The 22,175-nt window shown below is 37.0% G+C and overlaps 1 protein-coding gene across 1 annotated transcript in view; it reads right to left on the minus strand.

Annotated features, from left to right (window-relative positions):
- The window catches only part of LOC308418643 (vomeronasal type-2 receptor 26-like), a gene marked incomplete at both ends in the record, with an annotated part of 49,811 nt that extends 27,667 nt beyond the window's left edge, over nucleotides 1-22,144 (minus strand). The window contains 3 exons of the mRNA XM_080914049.1: nucleotides 8,153-8,953; nucleotides 20,355-20,652; nucleotides 21,930-22,144. Of these exons, the coding sequence (XP_080770175.1) occupies nucleotides 8,153-8,953; nucleotides 20,355-20,652; nucleotides 21,930-22,144 (1,314 nt within the window). The remainder of the gene's footprint in view (nucleotides 1-8,152; nucleotides 8,954-20,354; nucleotides 20,653-21,929) is intronic.
- Between the last annotated feature and the right edge of the window lie 31 nt (nucleotides 22,145-22,175).

Consider the following 22,175-nt stretch of genomic DNA (forward strand, 5'->3'; position numbering starts at 1 on the left):
AAGGTCTACACATTAAACAAGGTACACTGAAACTAATAGATGAGAATATTGGGAAAACCTTAGAACTCATAGGCACAGAAGAAAAATTTTTAAACAGAACACCAATAGCTCGAGCTCTAAGGTTAAAGATTGACAAATGGGACTTAATGAGATTGCAAAGTTTTTGTAAGGCTAAGTACACTATCATGAAAACAAAACGGCATCCAACAGAGTGGAAAAAGATCTTTACCAACCCTACATCAGATAGAGGCCTAATATTCAAGGTATATAAAGAACTCAATAAGCTAGACACCAGAGAATTAAACAACCCTATTAAAAATGGGGTATAGACTTAAACAAAAGTTCTCAATCAGGGAATATCAAATGACTGAGAATTATCTAAGTAAGTGCTCAACATACTTAGCCATCAGGGAAATGCAAATCAAAACAACCCTGACATTCCACCTTCCACCAGTCAGATTGGCTAAGGTCCAAAACTCAGATGACAATAGATGCTGGCGAGAGTGTGGAGAAAGAGGAACACTTCTCCACTACTGGTGGGGTTGTAAACTGATACAACTACTTTGGAAATCAGTCGGGCAGTTCCTCAGAAATATGGGCATAGTACCACCAGCAGACCCACGTATTCTATTTCTGGGCATTTACTCCAGAGATACTCCAACATACAACAAAGATACATGCACCACAATGTTCGTTGCCGCTCTATTTATAATAGCCAGAAGCTGGAAAGAACCCAGATGTCCTTCAGAAGATGAATATATACAAAATTGTGGTACATTTACACAATGGAGTACTACTCAGCTGTCAGAAACAATTGTCTAACGAAATTCTCAAGAAAATGGATGCATCTAGAGAATATCATCCTGAGTGAGATAACTCAGTCACAAAAGAACAGACATAACATGCAGTCACTGATAATGGGATACTAACCCCAGAAAGCCCTGAACACCCCTGAAACAATCCAAAGACTGTGTGAAGATCACGAAAAAACGATGAAAAAAAGAATATATTTTAATTAAAAGAGAACCCTGTCACACCCCTTTTTTTCCTAAAGCCCCTCCCAGTTTCTCTCTTATCTCCTCAAATTAATAACCTCTTTTCCTATATATGGTTACATATATACATATGTGTTTGTATAGGTACCTACAAATACTTAATCACAACCTTATTAAATGTGTTTGTATACTTTTATGCAAAAATGCTTAAAATCTGTACATTTATCTTTGTTTTTTAAAATAAAGTTAAGAAAAAAATAAAAGAAAGACATTTGACATCACTGATGTCAGGAAAAGGTAAATGCAGCTCACCCTGAGCTGTACTATTTTGTATGTGTTAGAGGGCCTGCTGTCAATATTCAAAACACACAAAAGATTTATGTGATTTAAAGGGACAATTATTCCAAAGTCTAGTAATAACCTTCTACTCTTGGGTGGGGAATTATAACTACATTTACAGAATCCCACGTACAAAATTAGGTCATGAGAGCAAGATATGGCTGTTTGGGAAAAAAAGCTCTAAAGGGGAGGAAGACTGGGAATGCATGGATCAGGGGTACAAAATATACAATGTTCATTATTTAAATGTTTGAAAGTACCAAACAATAATAAGCAAATTTAAGCAATTTCAAAAATAAAGCGTTGACAATGAGGTAGAGAAAATTGATTTTGGTACAGTTTTGTAAATGCAAAACATTTGAAAAGATAAGCAGAGACCATCTGCTACAAGGAACAGCAGAGATACAGGGACACAAGCCTGTTGAGAGGGCGTTCCGACTAGCTGGGGTGCAGAGACCTCTGCAGAGAGATCTCTGCCAAGTGCACGGATAGTGCCCTACCTGCTTGGTTCAGGGAACCAGTAACGCATCATCAGGCTATTCCTAACCAGAGGAATTTGAGTGCAGAACTGGTGCTCAGACCATCTGCCAGCAGGAACAGCAGAGATCCAGGGACACAGGCCTGGGGAGAAGGTGTTTCCACTAGCCAGGGTGCAGAGAGATCTCTGCAGAGAGACCTTGCCGAGCATGCGACTAGTGTGCCCCCCCCACTCGCTTGGTTCAGGTTAGCAGTAATCCAGCATTGGGCTATTCCCAGCCAGAGGACTTTGAGTGCAGAATGGGTGCTCAGACCATCCGCCACCAGTAACAGAGGAGATCTAGGGACACAGGCCAGGTACAAGGGAGAAGCAAGTACTGACAAGAAGACAACATATTAACACAGACAACAAGATCGCAAGAGGAAAGCGAAAGCACATACCACAGGGAAACCAAGACAACCTGAAAACACTAGTACCCAGCTCTCCCATCACAGCAAACAGCAGAATGCCAAACACTCCTAAAAAAGAAGACTCAGACACGGAATCATACCTCAAGATGATGATAGAGATCCTTAAACAAGAATGGGAGGAAAAGCATAGAGAATTAGAAGCCTTTAAAGAGGAAAAAACAAAAAACACTTAAAGAACTGAAAGAACTCAAAGAAAAGGAAAACAGAACCAAAGAGATGAATAAATGAAAAAAAGAATTTAAAACAGAAATAGACACAATAAAGAAAACACTAAAAGAGACAACTTAAGAGATAGAAAGCCTAAAAAAGAAATCAGTAGTCACAGATGCAAACCTTTCCTACAGACTCCAAGAGATGGAAGAGATAATCTCGGGGGCCAAAGAGAACATTGAAAACATAGACAAAACAGTCAAAGAAGACGCAAAAAAATGAAAAGCTCCTAACCCAAAATGTCCAGGAGATCCATGACACAATGTGAAAATAAAACCTAAGGATAATAGGAATAGATGAGGGTGAAAAATATCAACCTAGAGGCACAGTAAATATCTTCAAAAATTGTAGAAGAAAACATCCCTAGCCTTAAGAATAAGATGACCATGAGCATAAAACTAGCCTACAGAATTCCAAATAGGTTGGACGAGAAAAGAAATTGCTCCTGACACATAATAGTCAAAAGGCCAAGTGCCCAAAGCAATGAAAAAACACTAAAAGCAGTAAGGTAAATAGGCCATGTAACATATAAAGGAAGACCAATCAAAATCACATCCAACTTCTCAACAGGGACTATGAAAGCTAGAAGAGCCTGGACAGACATGCAGACCCTAAGAGAGCACAGGTGCCAGCCCCTGCTGCTATACCTAGGAAAACTATCAATCACCATAGATGGAGAGACTAAGATATTCCAAGACAAAACTAAATTTAAACAATATCTCACCACAAACCCAGCACTACAAGGAATTATAGGGGGAAAACCCAATATAAAGAGGTGAACTACATCCTAATAAAAACAAGAAAACCCCTAAGCAAGAAAATCAAAAGAAGAAAGACTTACAGGCAGAATTCAACCTCCAAAAGCAAAAATAGGAGGAAAGAGCAACCACTATTCCTTGATATCTGTTAACATAATATGGACTCAATTTCCCAATATAAAGATATAAGCTTTCAGACTGGATACATAAAAAAACCCAGCATTTTGCTGCATACAAGAAATTCATCTCAGGGACAAAGACAGACACTATCTCAGGGTTAAAGTTTAGGAAAAAGACTTCCAGGCAAATTGCCCCAAGAAGCAAGCTGAAATGGCCATTCTAATATCAAATAAAGTTGATTTTCAACCAAAAGGTATCAAAAGAGATAAGGAAGGACACTTTTTACTCATTACAGGGAAATTTGTCAGAAGGAACTCTCAATCTTTAACATATATGTTCCAAATACAAAAGTACCTATATTCATAAAAGAATCCCTACTAAACCTTAAGAAATACATTGCGCACCACACAATAATAGTGGGAGATCTCAAAACCCCACTCTCACCAACGGAGAGATCATGGAAACAAAAACTGAGCAAGGACACTGGACAACTAGCAGAGGTTATGAACCATCTGGAATTAATAAATATCTACAGAATATATCATCCTAAAACAAAAGACTAAACCTTTTTATCAGCACTTCATGGCACCTTCTCAAAAATTGTCCACATACAAGCTTCAATAGATATAAGAAGATTGAAATAATACCATGCATTTTTTCAGATCACCATGGTCTAAGGCTGGTCTTTAATAACAACACAGACAACAAAAAGACCATAAACACTTGGAAACTAAACAATGCTATATGAAACGATAGCAGGGTCAAAGAAGAAATGAAAAAATAATTTAAGGATTTTCTAGAATTCAATGAAAGCATAAACACAACATACCCAATCCTATGGGATGCAATGAAAGCATTACTGAGAGGAAAACTCATGGTGCTGAGTGCTTCCAAAAAGAAACTGGAGATAGCATACACCAGCAATTTGACAGCACCTCTCGAAGCTCTAGAACAAAAGTAAGCAGATGCACCCAGGAGAAGTAGACAGCAAGAAATAATCAAACTTAGGGCAGAAATAGACAAAATCGAAACAAAAAGAACCATTCAAAGAATTAACAAAACCAAGAGCTGGTTCTCTGAGAAAATTAACAAGATTGATAAACGCTTAGCCAGACTATCTAGAGGGCAAAGAGAGAGTATCCAAATTAACAAAATCAGAAAGGAGTGGAGAAATAACAACTAAAACTGAGAAAATTCAAGGAATCATCAGATCCTACTACAAAATCCTGTACTCAACAAAGCTCAAAAATCTTGAGGAAATTGATGAATTCCTAGATAGATACCAGATACTAAATTTAAACCAGGACCAGGTAAACCATCTAAATAATCCCATAACACCTAAAGAAAAAGAAGCAGTCATCAAAAGTATCCCAAGCAAAATACACCCACATCCAAATGGGTTCAGTGCAGAATTTGATCAGACATTTATTGATGACATAATACCAATACTCTCCAAATTATTCCACAAAATAGAATCAGATGGAACACTACCTAACTCATTTTTTGAGGCTACAATAATCCTCATTCCTAATCCAGACAAAGACCCTACAAGGAAAGTACTTCAGACCAATCTCACTTATGAACATTGACGCAAAAATACTCAAAAAATTTTACAAACCAAATTGAAGAACACATCAAAACAACCATTCAACATGATCAAGTAGGCTTCATCCCTGGGATGCAGGGATGGTTTAATATATGGAAATTCCACCATATAAACAAACTCAAAGAAAGAAAACGCATGGTCATCTCACTGGATGCTGAGAAACATTTGACAAAATACAATAACACTTCATGTTAAAAGTCTTGAAAGAACAGGAATCCAGTGCCATACATAAACATAATAAAAGCAATATGCAGAAAAACAACAGTGAACATCCAACTTAATGGTGGGAAAATTGAAGCAATCCTACTTTAATCAAGAACTCAGCAAGGCTTCCCACTCTCCCCCTATGTATTCATCATAGTACTGGAAGTCCTGGCCAGAGCAATTATACAGCAAAAGGAACAAAGGGTTACACATTGTAAAGGAAGAAGCAAAAACATCACTATTTGCAGATAACATGATAATGTATTTACGCAACACCACAAATTCCACCAGAGAACTCCTACAGCTGATAAACAAGTTCAGCAAAGTGGCTGGACATAAAAATAACTCAAACAAATCAGTAGCCTTCCTCTCCTCAAAGGGCAAAGTATTTATGGAAATGATACACTTCTCAAAACCTATGAGATACCTTGGTGTGACTCTAACTACGGAAGTAAAGGAATTGTATGACAAGAACTTCAAACTTCTACAGAAGAAAATCATGGAAGATCTCAGAAAATGAAAAGATCTCCTATGCTCATGGATTGGAAGGATCAACATTGTTAAAATGGCCTTCTTTATAAAACAATCTACAGATTCAGTACAATCCCCATCAAAAGACCTACCCAATTCTTCATTGAATTGGAATTGAATGTGTAATTTCATCTGGAATAACAAAAGACCTAGAATAGAGAAATCCATCCTCAACAACAGGAAAATATCTTTGGAAATCACTATCCCCGACTTCAACCAATATTACAAGGTAGTTGTGCTAAAAACTGCATGGTACTGGTCTAGAAATAGTCACATTGATCAATGGAATAGAATAGAAGAGATAGAAATGAGCCCTCACATATATCGTCACCTGATTTTTGACATAGGAGGTGTAAACATTCGATGTGAAAAAATCAGCTTATTCAACAAATGCTGTTGGTTCAACTGGCACTCAGCATGCAGAAGAATGAAAATAGACCCTTTCTTATCTCCTTGTACAAAGCTCAAGTGTAAGTGGATCAAAGATCTTCACATTAAGTCAGGTACAGTGAAACTATTAGATGAGAAAGTAGGGAAAACCTTAGAACACATAGGCACAGGAGAAAATTTCATGAACAGAACACCAATGCCTCATGCTCTAAGGTGAAAGATTGACAAAAGGTACTTAATGATTTTGCAAGGTTTCTGTAAGGCTAAAGACACTGTAAAGAAAACAAAACGACAGCCAAAAGAGTTGGAGAAGGTTTTTACCAACCCTACATCTAGATATACAAAGAACTCTAGAAACTAGACACAAGAGAATTAAACAAGCGTATTAAAAATGGGGTACAGAGCTATACAAAATGTTCTCAATTGAGGAATATTGAATGGCTGAGAAGCATCTAAGGAAGTGTTTGACATCATTAGCCATCAGGGAAATGCAAATCAAAGCAACCCTGACTTTCCACCTCACACCACTCAGATTGGACATAATCAAAAATTCAGATGACAGCAGCATCCTGCCAAGGATGTAGAGGAACAGGAACACTTCTCCACTGTTGGTGGGGTTGTAAACTGGTACAACCACTCTGGAAAACAGTCTGGTGATTCTTCAGAAAATTGGAAATAGTACTACCTGAAGACCCAGTTATTCCACTTCTGGGCATATACCCCAGAGACACTTCAATATACAACAAAGACACATGCACCACAATGTTCATAGCAGCTCTATTTATAATAGCCAGAAGCTGGAAAGAACCCATATATCCTTCAGTAGATGAATGGATACAAAAATTGTGGTACATTTACACAATGGAGTAATACTCAGCTATCATAAACTATGACCTTATGAAATTCTCAAGAAAATGGATGCATCTAGAGAATATCATTCTGAGTGAAATAACCCAGTCACAAAAGAAAAGACTAATATGCAGTTACTGATATTTGATTACTAAACCCAGAAACCTCTACAACACCCCAGAAAGAACTCACAGACTGTGTGAAGTTCAAGTAAAGAAAAGAAAGAAAAGAAAAAAAAACCCTTATTTTTACTCCTTACACATCAAGAAAACTTTGACTAATTCCAGGTTTCATGCTGTTTTGCACATACTTTGTGTTCATTGTGGCTGGTGGAATCTTGATGTACATTATCAAAACTTAAGAAAATTGCCAAGCAACGATGGAGGTGTGTTTGTATGCTTTTATCCAAACATGCTAGAGATCTGTACATTTATTTTTGTTTTTTTTTAAAAATAAAGTTCTTTAATAAAAAAACAAAAAAAGACAAGCATGTATAGAGTGATAAACATTAGGAAAGGTGTTGTGTCATTACATTACCAGTCTATTCAATCCAGCTTCACTTTAGAGAGAATATTTTGGTTTCAGTTTTATTCTGAATTTGATTTTTAAGACAAGCACTGTCTATGCAGCTCATGCTGGCTTCAACTCATGTTCCTTCTACCTCAGACTCCCATAGGCTAGAAAACAGGAGGGGATTAAAATGTCTAACCTTATGGAAGCTATGTGTTCTTCCAGGACATGTTCAACAAAACAAAACAAGCTATTGCCTTCAAATGGACCTAAAAATCCCTTAAAATGTCGCATATTTGTACTTAACAAATGTCTTGGTTTTAATCCTATAATTTCTTCACAAAACATTAAAAGCAAAAAGAAAAAGATGTGACTATTAAAGAGCTTAAATATTATTGCTTGAATGTGCTAAAATTAGAAAAATCTTTTTCAGCACCATATACATATATATTTTACTAGTAATATTATCTCAACTTGCACGAATAAAAGGTGTTTCTCTTTATTTATTAACACTATGACTTTATGCTAATGAAATAACCATGAGTAAATTAGGCAGGAGACAGTACCCTAAGGAAGTATGCTAAGAACAAAAATATTTTTCTAACACTAATTAGGAAAGATCATATATCAAAATGGAGAACATACAAGGCAGTGCCCAATGCCTAGGTAAATACAAGAGCAGATATTGCTACCTTCCATGGGAGAGGAGCCTGGAGTACATCTTTATGGAGTAAGTCTCCTTCCACCCTGAGTGACAGCTCCTCATGGAGTGCCTGGGCAATGGCATACACAGCTGCATGGACTTTGAAGCTGTAGGGTGAGGTATTCATGTCCCAACGGTGTAGACGTTGTGTGCTCAGTTTTTTCTCACATGTATTTTTCCTGATCGAGGGCTGATATGAATATGGACATCCAAATAAGATCGACCACAGTTCTCTGATAAAGATATTATGAGGGTATTTTCCAGGTTTTACACTTTTGAGAAAATTCTTGAATCCCAGTATTTTACCCATGTGAACTGAAAATGATAATCCTCCACCGAAGTATGTATAAGCTTCATCATCTCCAAAGGGTAATGTGGTGATATCCCAATCAGAAGTTGTGATCCAGACATGACCAAAAGGTTTATTGCAAGTGATGATAAAGGCAGTCCTCAGAAAAGACTGTGTGTCACCAATTGCAACTATAACATGGGTCATTGTGAATCTTTCCCTAAAACGTTCCCAGTTTATATTTTCTCTAGTAAAAAATATTGGATCCTTTTCTGCAAATGCAACACAAATTCCATGGTTGGTCATCTCATCTGTGATTTCCCTAAGGAAGACTTCTCCCCTCACATCATCTGGAACCACCAGGCCAACCCAGACCCAAGTGAAGTGTAGCAGCAGTTGAATAATTCCCTGGTACAGAGCTGTGGTGTGCACAGGAAACTGGTAAGGAGACTGGAGCTGGACTCTGCTCTCAAGACTCTGGTCAAAAGGAGCATAGCTGATCTAAACAGGAAGAAAGTTACTAGTTAATAAAGTTATATTTTTAGATATATATTAGTTATATTTTTAGATAGAAGATAATTATATTTTTCCCAGATGATTTGGTTTATGTGTTCTCTATGTGCACTCCAGAAAAAATAAACAGATAACTTTGCTAAGAAATACCATTTTTAAAACTAAATCCCACCACATTCTTCTCACTTCTCTTTCAAAGGTAATTTTTGGTTCACCTTCTATAGAATGTATCAGGGCCACAGAGTGTCTATCTGGTTCTTCCTGTTGTGGTAATACCTGTCAAACATGAGCATTTGCAAATCTGTCATTTCCTTTATCAAACCTTGCCTCTTTCTGACAATGGAAGTACAGGAACCTTAACTCTAAAGTCTTCTTTACTTGATGTCACACATAGGAAATTAGTTAAACAACAAATAGGAATCCATGGAGCATTTTAACATCTACTTGTGAAGTATATATTTCCCTGATGTTCTTTTGTGGATAGTCTTTCTGTAATGTTCAATCCATTGTATATTTCCATAAAATAAACTTTCTTAGTTTAAAGGGCTTACTATCTACCTCAATGAAAGTTGTAAAGCCTCTTCTTGAACAGGACCCTCTGGCCACCTCTGTCACATTCCTATCCTTTCTACCAGAAAACTTCAACTCTGATGACTAAGCTGCTGTTCCTATTCTCTAGAGCGCACCTCCTCTGGGGTGAGTTTTATACAAGATCTCTAATTACTTAATCTGCTTTATCAATGATAAATTATTAAAATTTGCTCTACTTAATATTGAATATGGGTATAAAATAATTTCCTAAATGAGTTCCAGGAATCATTATTTCATCAGGAAATGTATTTCCAAGGACTGTCCAACATTTTCAGTCTGTCTTACTGAATCTTCTATCTCTTAACTGGTGATATCATAATATCCCAGTGTCCCATGGTCAGATGGGGCCTTGATTCTCGTTTCCCCATAAATTCTGTAACAATCTCCTAAAATCAGTTGGTCACCAGATCTTTCCCTAATTCACAGCTAATAATCTGGCTCCATTATCTGACTGTTCACCGAACATCTGAATTTGAATGTTTAGTAAACATATAGCTCATTGAATCCAAAGTCAGGATAATTGAATAAAGACACTGAATAGTTTTTAATTTATTGGAAGAGAGCAGTGGGTAGAGAAAAGTAGAAGGAATAGGACAGAAGAAATCAGAAAATGAAGTAAATATGAATCATTTGAGGGAAAAACTACAACATAAAGAAATATTAAATATTTAGTAAATGCACAAAAGTAAGGTATATAAATAGATGATATAAAATGACACAATTTTTATATTAATATACTGATAGTACATTCATGAGTCCCATCCAATTAAATTAAGAAAACATAAATTGTTTTATAAAACATAATCTTTATAAAACATTAAACTTTGTTAATAATCTTATTTCTAAAAACCCAAATGAACTATTTTGAAACCATATATAAAAATATGTTTCACATATTACAAATCACATCTAAATATAAGGCAAGAGTCTATTTTAATGAGACCTGTTGTCCTGCTGACAGGACAAGTCTCGGTTTCTTTCATGTCTTCAATCCAGGTGTTTCTCTCAGGAAGACAACTGTTCTTCTAGGAAGAAGAGCTGACAAAGTAGAAAATCTATAGGTGGTTACTTCCTATGACATAGAGGGCTGTGGAAGGCTGTCATCTCAGGAGAGAACTGATCTAAAATTGAACTAGTGTGGGGGTGACAATGGGCACTAACAGCACCTCGAAGAGTCTCTAGGCACCTTAACAGGCCTGGATGAGGCTTCCTTAGGAGGAAGGTATGGAAATGGAAGGTCACCATGGCAGGAAACTGGATAGTTAGGTGAGAGCAGGCTTGGTTTAGGCAATTTATGCCAAGAGATTTTAGTTTAATGTATTGGTGACTAGGTATTAACTTCAACATCAGTCCTCAACATCAGCTTAAAGGAACTGAATAACAAAGTAAAATGTTATACATGCATGAAGATACCATAATAAACCCATTACTTTGTTGGCTAACACTACATATGTATACATATGACTGTGACAAATTTGACCAGAGGGTCCTGGTAAAGAAAGGCTTTACAAAGGAAGGTAGAGACAAGTAAATGTCAACAGTTCATTGACTAGTCATTTCAAAATCTCAATTTTACAATTCAGGATAAAACCCTGATTCAAATCTGCACTGTTGACAGTGATGAAGGAAGACTCTCTCACTACAGGAATACCAACATTCCTATCTGCAAAGTCCTGACACATGTATCCTGAACAAAACACCAATGGCTCGTGCTCTAATCAAAGATTGACAAATGGGACTTAAAGAGATTGCAAAGTTTCTGTAAGGCTAAGGACACTGTCAAGAAAACAAAATGGCAACCAACAAAATGGGAAAAGAACTTCACCAACCCCACATCAGATAGAGGCCTAATATCCAAGGTATACAAAGAACTCAAAAAGTTAGATACCAGAGAATCAAACAACCCTATTAAAAATGGGGTACAGAGCTAAACAAAAAGTTCTAAATTAAGGAATATCGAATGTCTGAGAAACATCTAAGGATGTGCTCAACATCCTTAGCCATCATGGAAATGCAAATCAAAACAATCGTGATTCCACCTCACACCAGTCAGATTAGCCAAGGTCCAAAACACAGATGACATCAGTTGCTGGCGAGGTTGTTGACAAAAAGGAACACTTCTCCACTGTTGGTGGGGTCGTGAACTGGTACAACCACTCTGGAAATCAGTCTGGCGATTCCTCAGAGAATTGGATATAGTACTACCGGAAGATCTAGCTATTCCACTTCTGGGCATATACCTCAGAGACACTCCAATTTACAACAAAGATACATGCACACAATGTTCACAGCAGCTCTATTTATAATAGCCAGAAGCTGGAAAGAACCCAGATGTCCTCCAGTAGATGAATGGATACAAAAATTGTTTGACATTTACACAATGCAGTACTACTCATCCATCAGAAACAATAATGTAACAAAATTTTCAAGAAAAGGTTTGCATCTAGAAAATATTAATCTGAGTGAGATAACCCAGTCACAAAAGAACATACATAATATGCAGTTACTGATAATTGGATACTAACCCCCAGAAAGCTCTGAATACCCCAGAAACAACTCACAGAATATATGAAGTTAAAGAAAAAATAAAGGCCAGAAAAAAAAATAGAAGAAGAAAAGAAAATGAAAAATCATTATGCTTCATCGTTAGACACCAAGAAAATTTTGACTAATTCCAGGTTACATCTTGTTTTACATGTACTTTATGCTCACTGTAACTAGTAAGATTTTAATGTATACTATCAAATCTTTAAGAAAAAAATCAAGTTCTGACAAAAATGTATTCATATACTCTTTTGCAAAAATGCTTATAATTTATTCATTTGTCTTTGTTTTTTAATATAAAGATGTTCAAAGAAACAAAAAAATTCAGGGCAAAACCCTAATTCAAGTCAACTGTGTAGACAGTGATGAAGGAAGAGCATCTGGCTTCAGGTGTACCAACATGTCTATCTGCAAAGTCCTGACACAAGTTATATGGCATGTCATATACCAGAAGCACACAGATACACACATACTCATATCACCACACACACACACACACACTCATGTGCACATACTCTCAACGGGGGTGGGAAAACAAATAACAAATACTTATGGCACCTCCATGAAGTCATAATTCTTCAGTACTAGAAATGAAAGAGAATAAGAAAATGACACGAGATTGGATGTCAGAGATGACACATTGCATAGTGACCAATATTCACAATAATCACAAACAGAGATCCCATAATCAGATAGATGGCAGTAAGATCATAAACAGAATCTAAATAGAACTTAGCAAACAGGCTTTTAGTGGAGAAAATCTAAAATGTTGAGGGAAAATTCTAAACTACAAAACAGCTAAATAAAGCTTCTATAAGTTAAAATGCAATTCGGTCAAATCAAAAAACCTTTGTAAATTTTCATCAACTCAGTTAAGGGGTCTGGAAATGTAAAATGAATCAAGAAAGAAAGATGTGGGTCTTAGCATACAGAGGACCCAACACACAGAACTGGCTGAGAACAGACACACAACACTCAGAGAGCCAAAGAGGAAATGGGAACAAAGGATCATCTGTCTACATAAAGTTGGAATGATTTGTATATGTTAGAGATTCATTTACATATACTAGAGATTGTTTAATTAATCTACACCGAAAAACTCAAACAAAAAAGGCAACCTGATAAAGGACAGGAAATATGTGTAGCACATGGTCAGCAGCAAAGCACTGCCAGCTCCACAGTTCATGCTTAAGCTGTGTGCAAGAGAATTACTTAAAGAAATGACAACAACGTCTCAGGATGTCATGTTTGCTAAATATTTTAACTGTGTTGAATATCCTTAACCACCAGGTGAAATCCAAGTTACAAATACTTTTACTCTTTCACTTTAGTCATAGTTTTTTCATCATGAGAATATGTAGCTGGGACTGAAAAGGTCCCTCAGCATTTCAGAATATGAACTGTTCCTGCAGAGGACCTGGGTTCCATTGCCAACACCACTTAGGGCAGCTCACAACTACCCATACCTCCATATCTAGATGATTTAGCACCTTATTCTGTCTTTCTCCATGGATGCTGGGAGCTGACAGAATTAAGAAATTCACTTAGCCTGAGTAAAGCCATTTTGCATATCTCGGCCTAGGTTTCTGTTTCCCATAGTAAAGGTTTTTTCCCCCCAGAAATGAGTTGATTTTACTTTGGTAATGTAGCTAGTTGAGTAGAACAGTCACCCAGGCAACAGATCCTGCTTGGCAGAACCTTCTGTTACACCTTGATATTTCCCCTCCTCATGTAATTCTCCACAAAGGGTATTGTGAAAAGTTCTTTAGCTGGAAAGTCCCCTAGCCTCATGTTTTACTTTCTTCTTATACCTGTATAAAACTAACATGTGAAAAATAAATGTTTGTCAGCTTGATCAAACCTCTTGACTTGCTGTCTGTTTTGCAACTCTTGTCCTTTATTCTCTCCTAGGTGATTCTGGGTTCCCCTTGACTTCCCTGCCAGTCTGGACAATTGGCACCCAACTTGTGCAGCAACTCTTGGGTCTCTCTGGAGAGAATTCTGTGCATATAGTAAGGAAGGCCTTCTGTGTTCTTCCAGAGAGAGACAACTACTACACAACCTGCCCTTTCATAGCTCTGCTCAGAAAACACATCTGAGCCAAAATCCTTAAAAGTAACATGATGGGACAAACATTCTCTTAAAAGTCTCTTTTCATTTTGGGACTTAATCCACTTGACATCCACCATCTCAGGATTCACATGCATTAGTACAGTGGTGAGATCCCCTTATGGGCCAATGGAACGGACCTCATTTAGGCCTTCTTATGGGGTCAAGGTTTAGCCTGCATTTATGAGCAAGAAAACTCAAGATCCAAAATGGTTCCCTGAGAAGCTAATTAAACCAATTAAGCCATCATTGTCCAGAATGGAGCAGCAGTCTCCTCCTGAGACTTGTTCTTCTTCTCTTTCAGATGCTGCTTCTTCAAGGACTGGTGATGATCCTCTGGACTATGATAACAACCTTTAACCTACCTCTTCAAAAGGCCCCACATAATAGATACATGCCATGGAATTATACTTGGGTAGTTCTCTTAGAGAGAAAGGAGGTCGTCTGGTCTTCCTCTAAAATATCCACCTCAACTTGGGGGCCAGGGATACTAACCACTGACCTTTGTAAACTGGTCCTTGGGGCAGTGCCCACTTGGGGTGTTGAACACCAGCTCAAATTATATACTGCTCCCAAGAAAACATACCAATACATAGAAATACTCCCCCCAAATCTCCTTATTTCAATCTTTCAGTCTGTCAAAGTTAACTGTGATAACCAATTCTGCCACACATTCCTACAAAGAACAGATTTCTATGTCTTCCCAAGGTAGCATTGTGAGCATTTCCTCCTGCATAAATATGGAATCTTGGATGATCTTTTCTGTAAAAGCTGGGGAAGCAATACTACAGGGAGTGATCCGCCTTTTCTACCGGGGATTATATAACAGTGACCAGAGATTTCCAAAAGCTGGCCTCAACACTTTCTCCCCAGAATGTTAGGACAGCAATATCAAAACTCATGGCTGGTGTTTCCCCTTAACCAAAAGAATCTTAGATATGACCAAGAGAAAAGATTGGACAAAAGGTTTCTCTTGGAGACTTAGGCTCTACCAATATCACAGTGACAGAGGTCTAACTTTCACTGTGAAACCCCTTAAAGAGCCAATATACAACAATAGCACAGTTCCCTTCATGCCAAACCCTGTCTTAGTTCCTCTACCTATCTCTAAGCCTCCTATGCCCCACCCCCATTTCAACTACAAAAGGTCCTTCTGCCCAAGATCCAGGATCTGCTGGATCATCTGTACTTTCCGCTGGTCCTTTCATTACCCCCTTACCCTCTCCCTTATACACACCCACTAAAATCCTTATCCTGACCCTGGTAAACCAAACATACCTATGCCCAATGCCACCTCCCTCAATATGGTTAATGATTGTTGGCTTTGTTATCACTTTCAGCCCCTGTTCAATGAAGCTATTGCTGTTTTTGGTAATTTTTTTCTATGCCAATTCTTCACGGGAATGTCAGTGGCAGACCTCAAAATAGCAAGAAATATCCCTATCACAGGTATCAGGCCCAGGGGTTTGTGCTGGCTCCTCCAATTCACCCCCTCACTACTCCTACCTCTGCAATGTGACCTTTGTCTATGACAAGGCCCATGCTTTCATTGTCCCCACCAATGAGACATGGTGGACTTGCCTAGATGGCCTAATACTTTGCCTTTTCATCTCTGTCTTCTGTGAGCATGACCTGGACTTTGCATTCTCAGTAAGATGGTGCCCTGATTAACCTGCTATTGCTCTGATGAATTTTTCTATCTGTGTGATCAGTCTTCAGATACCTCTCCTGACATGCAAAGGCAAAGGAGAGAGCCCATTTTGGCTATTACTATATCTGTTCTCATCCTAATGCCTGTAGGAACTAAAACAGGTATTTCCTCTATTATACGTTCAGACTCCAGATACAGAGAACTACAGATGGCCATTGATGAACACATCCAACATCTCCAACAGCAGATTGATGACCTGTATTATTTTCTCTCCTCTTTGGCTGAAGTCATTCTTCAAAACATGTGAGGACTGGACCTCCTTTTTCTCCAACAGGGTGGTCTTTGTGCTGCCCTCATGTAAAGTTCTATTTTTATGTAGACAAAAACAGTAGTAGTCAAAGTAAGTATGAAAAAGGTAAGAGAAGGACGAGAGAGAGAGAGAGAGAGAGAGAGAGAGAGAGAGAGAGAGAGAGAGAGAGAGAGAGAGAGTTGGTTCAAAAACTGGTTGTCAAATTCACCTTGGTGTCTACACTCCAGCCTAACATTTTAGGACCTTTAGTAGGATTATTTCTTATTTCTTTTGTTTTTGGGCCTTTAATAGACTAACCAGCTTTATTAAACAACAAATAGATAACTTAGCAGAAAGACCCATTCAGAAACATTATTTTAGGCTATCTAAGTAAGATCAGTTAAATTTCGAAGAAGATACAGGCATAGATCTCTCACCAGCCATCACCACCCAACCCAAAGGATAAAACTTTTCCCGGGAACCAAAATATAGTGTCCATGTTTAAAGTATGGTGGGTATCCCCAGAGATATTGGGAGCCATTCATTATAAAATACATTAGTGTCAATATTAATAGGTTACATCAGCTTCTATGATTCAGTTTGTATAGAATATCACCAGGCTATTTAGGCCACCTTCATGAATTCTGTGGTCAGGTTGTTAAGTAACATATTCTGCTCTGTTCTTTCTGCTGAACTTTTCACCTACTTCTCCATGACTTACCACACTTCTCCAATCCATTCTTGGCCCTTTTGTAGGTTTTCTGATACTGCTGGCCTTTGCACCCTGGGACTTTAACAGGCTTGTGAAGTTCATCTGCCAGCAAATTGACTCCTTTGCATCCAAATGCAAGTCCATTACCAACTGACTTTGCAAATTGTGGTCTTGATGAACCCACAATGAGTTGGCCTCCTAAAGGGTGTGCATAGAACTTAGATCTATGCACACTTTGTTATGAGAAGTGTGGGCACCAGTGAGAGGTTGAAGGCAAAGCACTGCAAAGTGGAGGACCATGCATTCTGTCTCTGAGACCCCTGAGAAGCAAACCTGGATGCTTAGAGTTTGGTGTTCAGAGGTGCTCTTGGCCTTTCTTGAATCTCTGATAAGGACACTTAGACCCTCTCTTCAAAAAGACATCATGTAAACAAATCTAGAAGGATCTGTCAATGCTTCACCTCTCTGGTGAGAGACCTTTTTCTTCAGACAGATAGATGTCTACTTGCCTATAGCCACAGTGGTCATAAACCAAATAAAAAGGAAGGATAAGCTGGGAGCTGACAAAATTAAATTACCTTAGACTGAGTAACACCATTTTGCCTAGATATTGGTCTAGGGTTCTGTTTCCCATGGTAGAGGCCTTTTCCAAGCAATCAGGTGATCTCACTTTGGTTAGGTAGCTAGCTGAGTAGAACAGTCACCCAGGCAAAAGATCCTCTTAGCAGAACATTCTGTTGCACCTTTGTACTCCCCCTCTCTATATAATTCTACACAAATGTATTATGAATATTTCTTTAGCTGGATAGTCCCCTAGCCCTGTGCCTGTCTAACTTCTCCTACCTGAATAAAACTAGCATGTGAAAAATAAAAATTTGTCAGCTTGATCAGACCTCTTGACTTGCTGTCTGTTCTTTGTGCCTCTTGTCCCTCATTTTCTCCTAAGTGATCCCAGGTTCCTGCTGATTTCCCTGTGAGTTGGGGCACATGGACATTAGGTACACAGGGTTATACATAACATGCATGCAGGACAAAAAGTTATATACATAAAATAAAAAAAATCTTAATTACTAAACCAATTACTTTCTCTCTTTGTCTCTCTGTCTCTCTTTCTCTGTCTCTATCTCTCTCTTTGTCTCTCTCTTTCTGTCTCTCTCTCCAAAATATTAAAATACATCTAAATAAAAAGATTGAGTGGCTCATTAATAAGATATACAAGTACATTCAAAGGAAGTATTCAGGCCAGCAGAAATCCAACACAATCACAGAGACAAAAGAAACATAAACCTCTGAAAGCAACATGAAACCTCAAAGATCTTAACTTCTTAATTTCTGGAAATGGGGATAGTGACTTGGATAAAATGCCAGATGAAAAATATAAAAGATTTTTAATAAAACTACCAGCAATGGGCTAAAGGCTATTCCTTTTTGCCATTCATTTTTAGCTTGTAATCCTAGCACAATCATACAAATACGATAACTTGGAAAATTATCCTCATTCACATATGATATGTTTATGTCTGAAGGTTTTCTTAAGGGCTCTTACTGGAACACTAATCATGAACACTCTCAGCCCTGATATACACTTTCATCAATCAACAGAACACAAAATAAACATCCAAACTAATAGATTTGTATATATCAATAATAAGAAAGAAATCATGGTGTTGCAGTAAATATTAAAAAGTGGTAACCTTTTATCCTGCTCTAGTGCAGAAGCCTTTGCCTTTTCTCTACCATGGGATTCCCACTGTATCCTCTTTCAGCTATCTCTCTTTTAGTGTGTAACTTTGGCTACCAGGTCTTGCACGGAGCTGCAAGCTACCGTGCTGAAATCACTCGACCCAGCTATTCCTTTTCTAGAGGAAAACTTAGCTCACATTCTCCACAGCCAGGTAAAATATGACTCCACATTCATTATCTTATCAACAGGTTTGTGTGTTAAATTCTCAATCCACAAACCCTCTACACAAAAAGCTTACAACCTCTACGCAATCAGAATTACTCTCACATGTTGCTAACAGCGGACTGCTAGTGGAGATGTGTCTCTACAACCTGTTTCAGCTCTGAAAGCCAAGTTAGACTTCCTATGTTTTTAGATATTTTGACACTCTCAGATTTTTGAGGGAGTTGAAGACTAATTTAGTTTTATAACCTACACAAGCTAATTAACTTTGAGAAAACCTAGTCATTTAGAATAGTTTCAAGTGGTAATAATTACACACAGTTAATCATTGAGGGTACATTTTTTTTGTTGTTGTTTAAGTAAACAGAAAGACTAGTACAAGGATTTTCTGAAAGGACTATGGAAGATCAGCAGATAATTTTATGGCTGATCAGGCACCTACATGGAGTGAAATGGCTGCAGAGAAAAGGGAAGGATCCTATGTCAGGAAAACAGAATGAGGAGCTGTTAGGTGTGAGGCCAGGGGCAATTGAGAAGCTGGTAGAAGAACCAATGTCAAGTACAATTATGCATATATTTCTTGTGAAAAATTGTATTAGTTATGAATGTCATAATTTACATTTGTACAAAGTCAAACACATAGAAGAAAAAAATAAAATTTACTCATAAAAGCTTCTAAAATGAACAATAATGGTCAGGCATACTAGTGAATACCTTTAATCCCAGCCCTAGAGAATTAAAGAAGGAGGATCTAAGTGAGGTTATTCTGGGCTACATAGGAATGTCAAGATCAGGCAACTTTGCATAGTGAGAACCAGTCTTAAGAGTATACAAATAAGTAAAGATTGAAATTAAAATAAATCAACTTGGCAGCCGAATTCATTTTCCTAAGACTTAAAATCACTGAGGATACATTAAGCTCTGGATCAATGTAATTTTCAACTTAATCTATTCCTAAGTCATCCTTTCCAATTTTATTGCTAATTGGGATACAATAGACTTATAAATGCTACCTCTCTAGCATTGTTTATAAGACATCATTACTGATCAAGAAATAGACTTGAAAACAAAGAAAAAAATCAAAACTTCCCTACCAACTGAGGGAAATTACTAACAGTCCCATCGTCCAGCCAGAGTAGTCTGACCTCTTTGTTCTTTAGAAAAATAAATGTTATATGCAATCTGACTGGACAACACAGTAAAAAATAAACAGAAATATGTCTGTTGTAGTTATAGTGAAGATACATGAACAGAATTATTATAGTCCATATGTTCTGTAATGTTTTAAAACTGCATACCGAAGAAAGACAGTATAAATAAAAGTACAAGGTAAATAAACTTTCTTGGAGTGATTTAAATACAGGTTTTCATTACAGTATCTACTTTTTCAAATGTAAAGGTTTTAAATTAAATTTGTTATATAAGCATGATTTCAACTAATGAATAAATTATATACTTTAGATTGAAAATAACTAAATAGTAAACTTTTAAGTAGTTTTATACCTCATTAATAAACAATAAATGGATTAATTGCATTTATTACTATGTTAGTATGTTTAACCTAAGGAACCAGGATTCCTTGCATACCTGTGGGACATTGTAGAGACTTAGAACTCGGGAGATCTGAGTTGAAATTCCTGTTGAAACACCTCCTATCACTGCAACCAGCTTATCATTCTTCTCGGGCCTGCAGCTGTAGTTAGGAAGTGGGGGGCTCTCTCCTGAAAGCAAAGTCATAGAACTCTCTGTGACCCTCATCTCAGTAAAGTCAACATTGAAGAGATAGAATCCCAGGGACATGTTGAATAGAATATTTGGGTCCTTGTTGATTTTTTCTATAGCAAAAACCAATGCCAGTATGTGCTGATAATGTTTAGTGAGATATCTAGGAGGAAAAATTAGAAAGATCATCATCTGTCTTCTTTTCCAAATTAATTTTTAATTAAAATATAATTACATCATTTACTTTTCTCTCCTTTCTCCCTGTAGCTCCTCTCATGCTGCCTAAAATTCTGGAATTTTTCCTAACAATTTAAGTCCTATGAAAAATATACAGAATAATCCAAGAAACAAACAGGATATTCTATATTAAATATGTTGAAGAATTAGTCTTGAAAAAGTTTTGTAGTACAAATTATTACAAAACTCACAATTTTCTTTAAAATTTTTTTTGAGACAGAGCCTTGCTTATTTAGTTTTGCTGGATTGAAACTCACTAAGTAACTAGGTAAGCCTCAGTCTACTAGAGATCCATGTACATCTGTTTCTCAAGTTCTGAGATGAAATATTTGTACAACCAAAAACTATCAAATGTACAATTTTAGTTTTTAGTGTGCAATTTGTGTCTGGTAAATTAAAATTGAGAAGTACAGCATGTGGGATATATAGCAAGTATGAATACAGTATTTCATGTGGTCTTAAATGTTGGATAAACCGTGGAAAATACAGTGCTTGATCAACTATGGCAACTTAACATAGTTCAGTTAAAGCAAAAAATATTATGTTCTCAGTACAATACACTTAATCAAAACAAAGAAAATTGCTTCAAATTAAATTTTTTTTAAACGACTTTATTTTGCAAAACAAAGATAAATGTACAGATTTTAAACATTTTTTGCTTAAAATTATACATTTTTGTCAGTACTATTTTTTCAGACATTAAAATAAATTTTACATAAAACCATGTGAATATATTTTTTAGTCAGTACTTGATTTTTTTTCAAGGGCCTGACAGTATGCATTGAAAACCTACTAGTTACAATAGTGTTTTCAAAGCCTTTTTATATATTTAGGAGAATTCAGCATGAATAGGAGAGTGACTCACAGAGCTATAGCCATGGCTGAATAGCTATTGGCATTTGGTGGCTACTAGGGAATGGTGGCTGAGTTTTTAGTGAGGTTTGCCCAAGTAGCTTGTTACACTCTAGATTATGTCTTATCCTACTACAGTACTGGCATGCCTAAATGAAAACAGTAGATCTAAAACTGTGAGTAAGTTATAGTCTGTGATGTTGGAGGAGGGGAGACCAAGACATACCATGAAGAGAAAGAAAACATTGGACACTGGAGTGGAAGTAATTGAAGAGGGTTTGATCAACAAATATTTTATACATTCTAAATCCTGAAATACTATTTTTTTAAAGAGAGAAGCCAAACACTTACGCAAGAACAGATTCCCGTTTAAAGGTTGTATCTGTGAAGTCCTGTACACTTCTAGCATCTCCACTAATCACTCTAAGGGAAAAGAGTCCTCCAATGACAAAATCCCCGTCTTGATAGTAGCTAGTAGAATCAGGTATAATTAAAGTGAAACAAGAAACTTGTTCCTGGAATATAATGAAAACAATCAGGAGACAGAAAGCAATAAGTAATTTCATACTAACATTGATAAATAATTGATAAGACCCA

Source organism: Micromys minutus (genome assembly GCF_963924665.1).
Source record: "Micromys minutus genome assembly, chromosome: 3".
Lineage (NCBI taxonomy): Eukaryota > Metazoa > Chordata > Mammalia > Rodentia > Muridae > Micromys > Micromys minutus.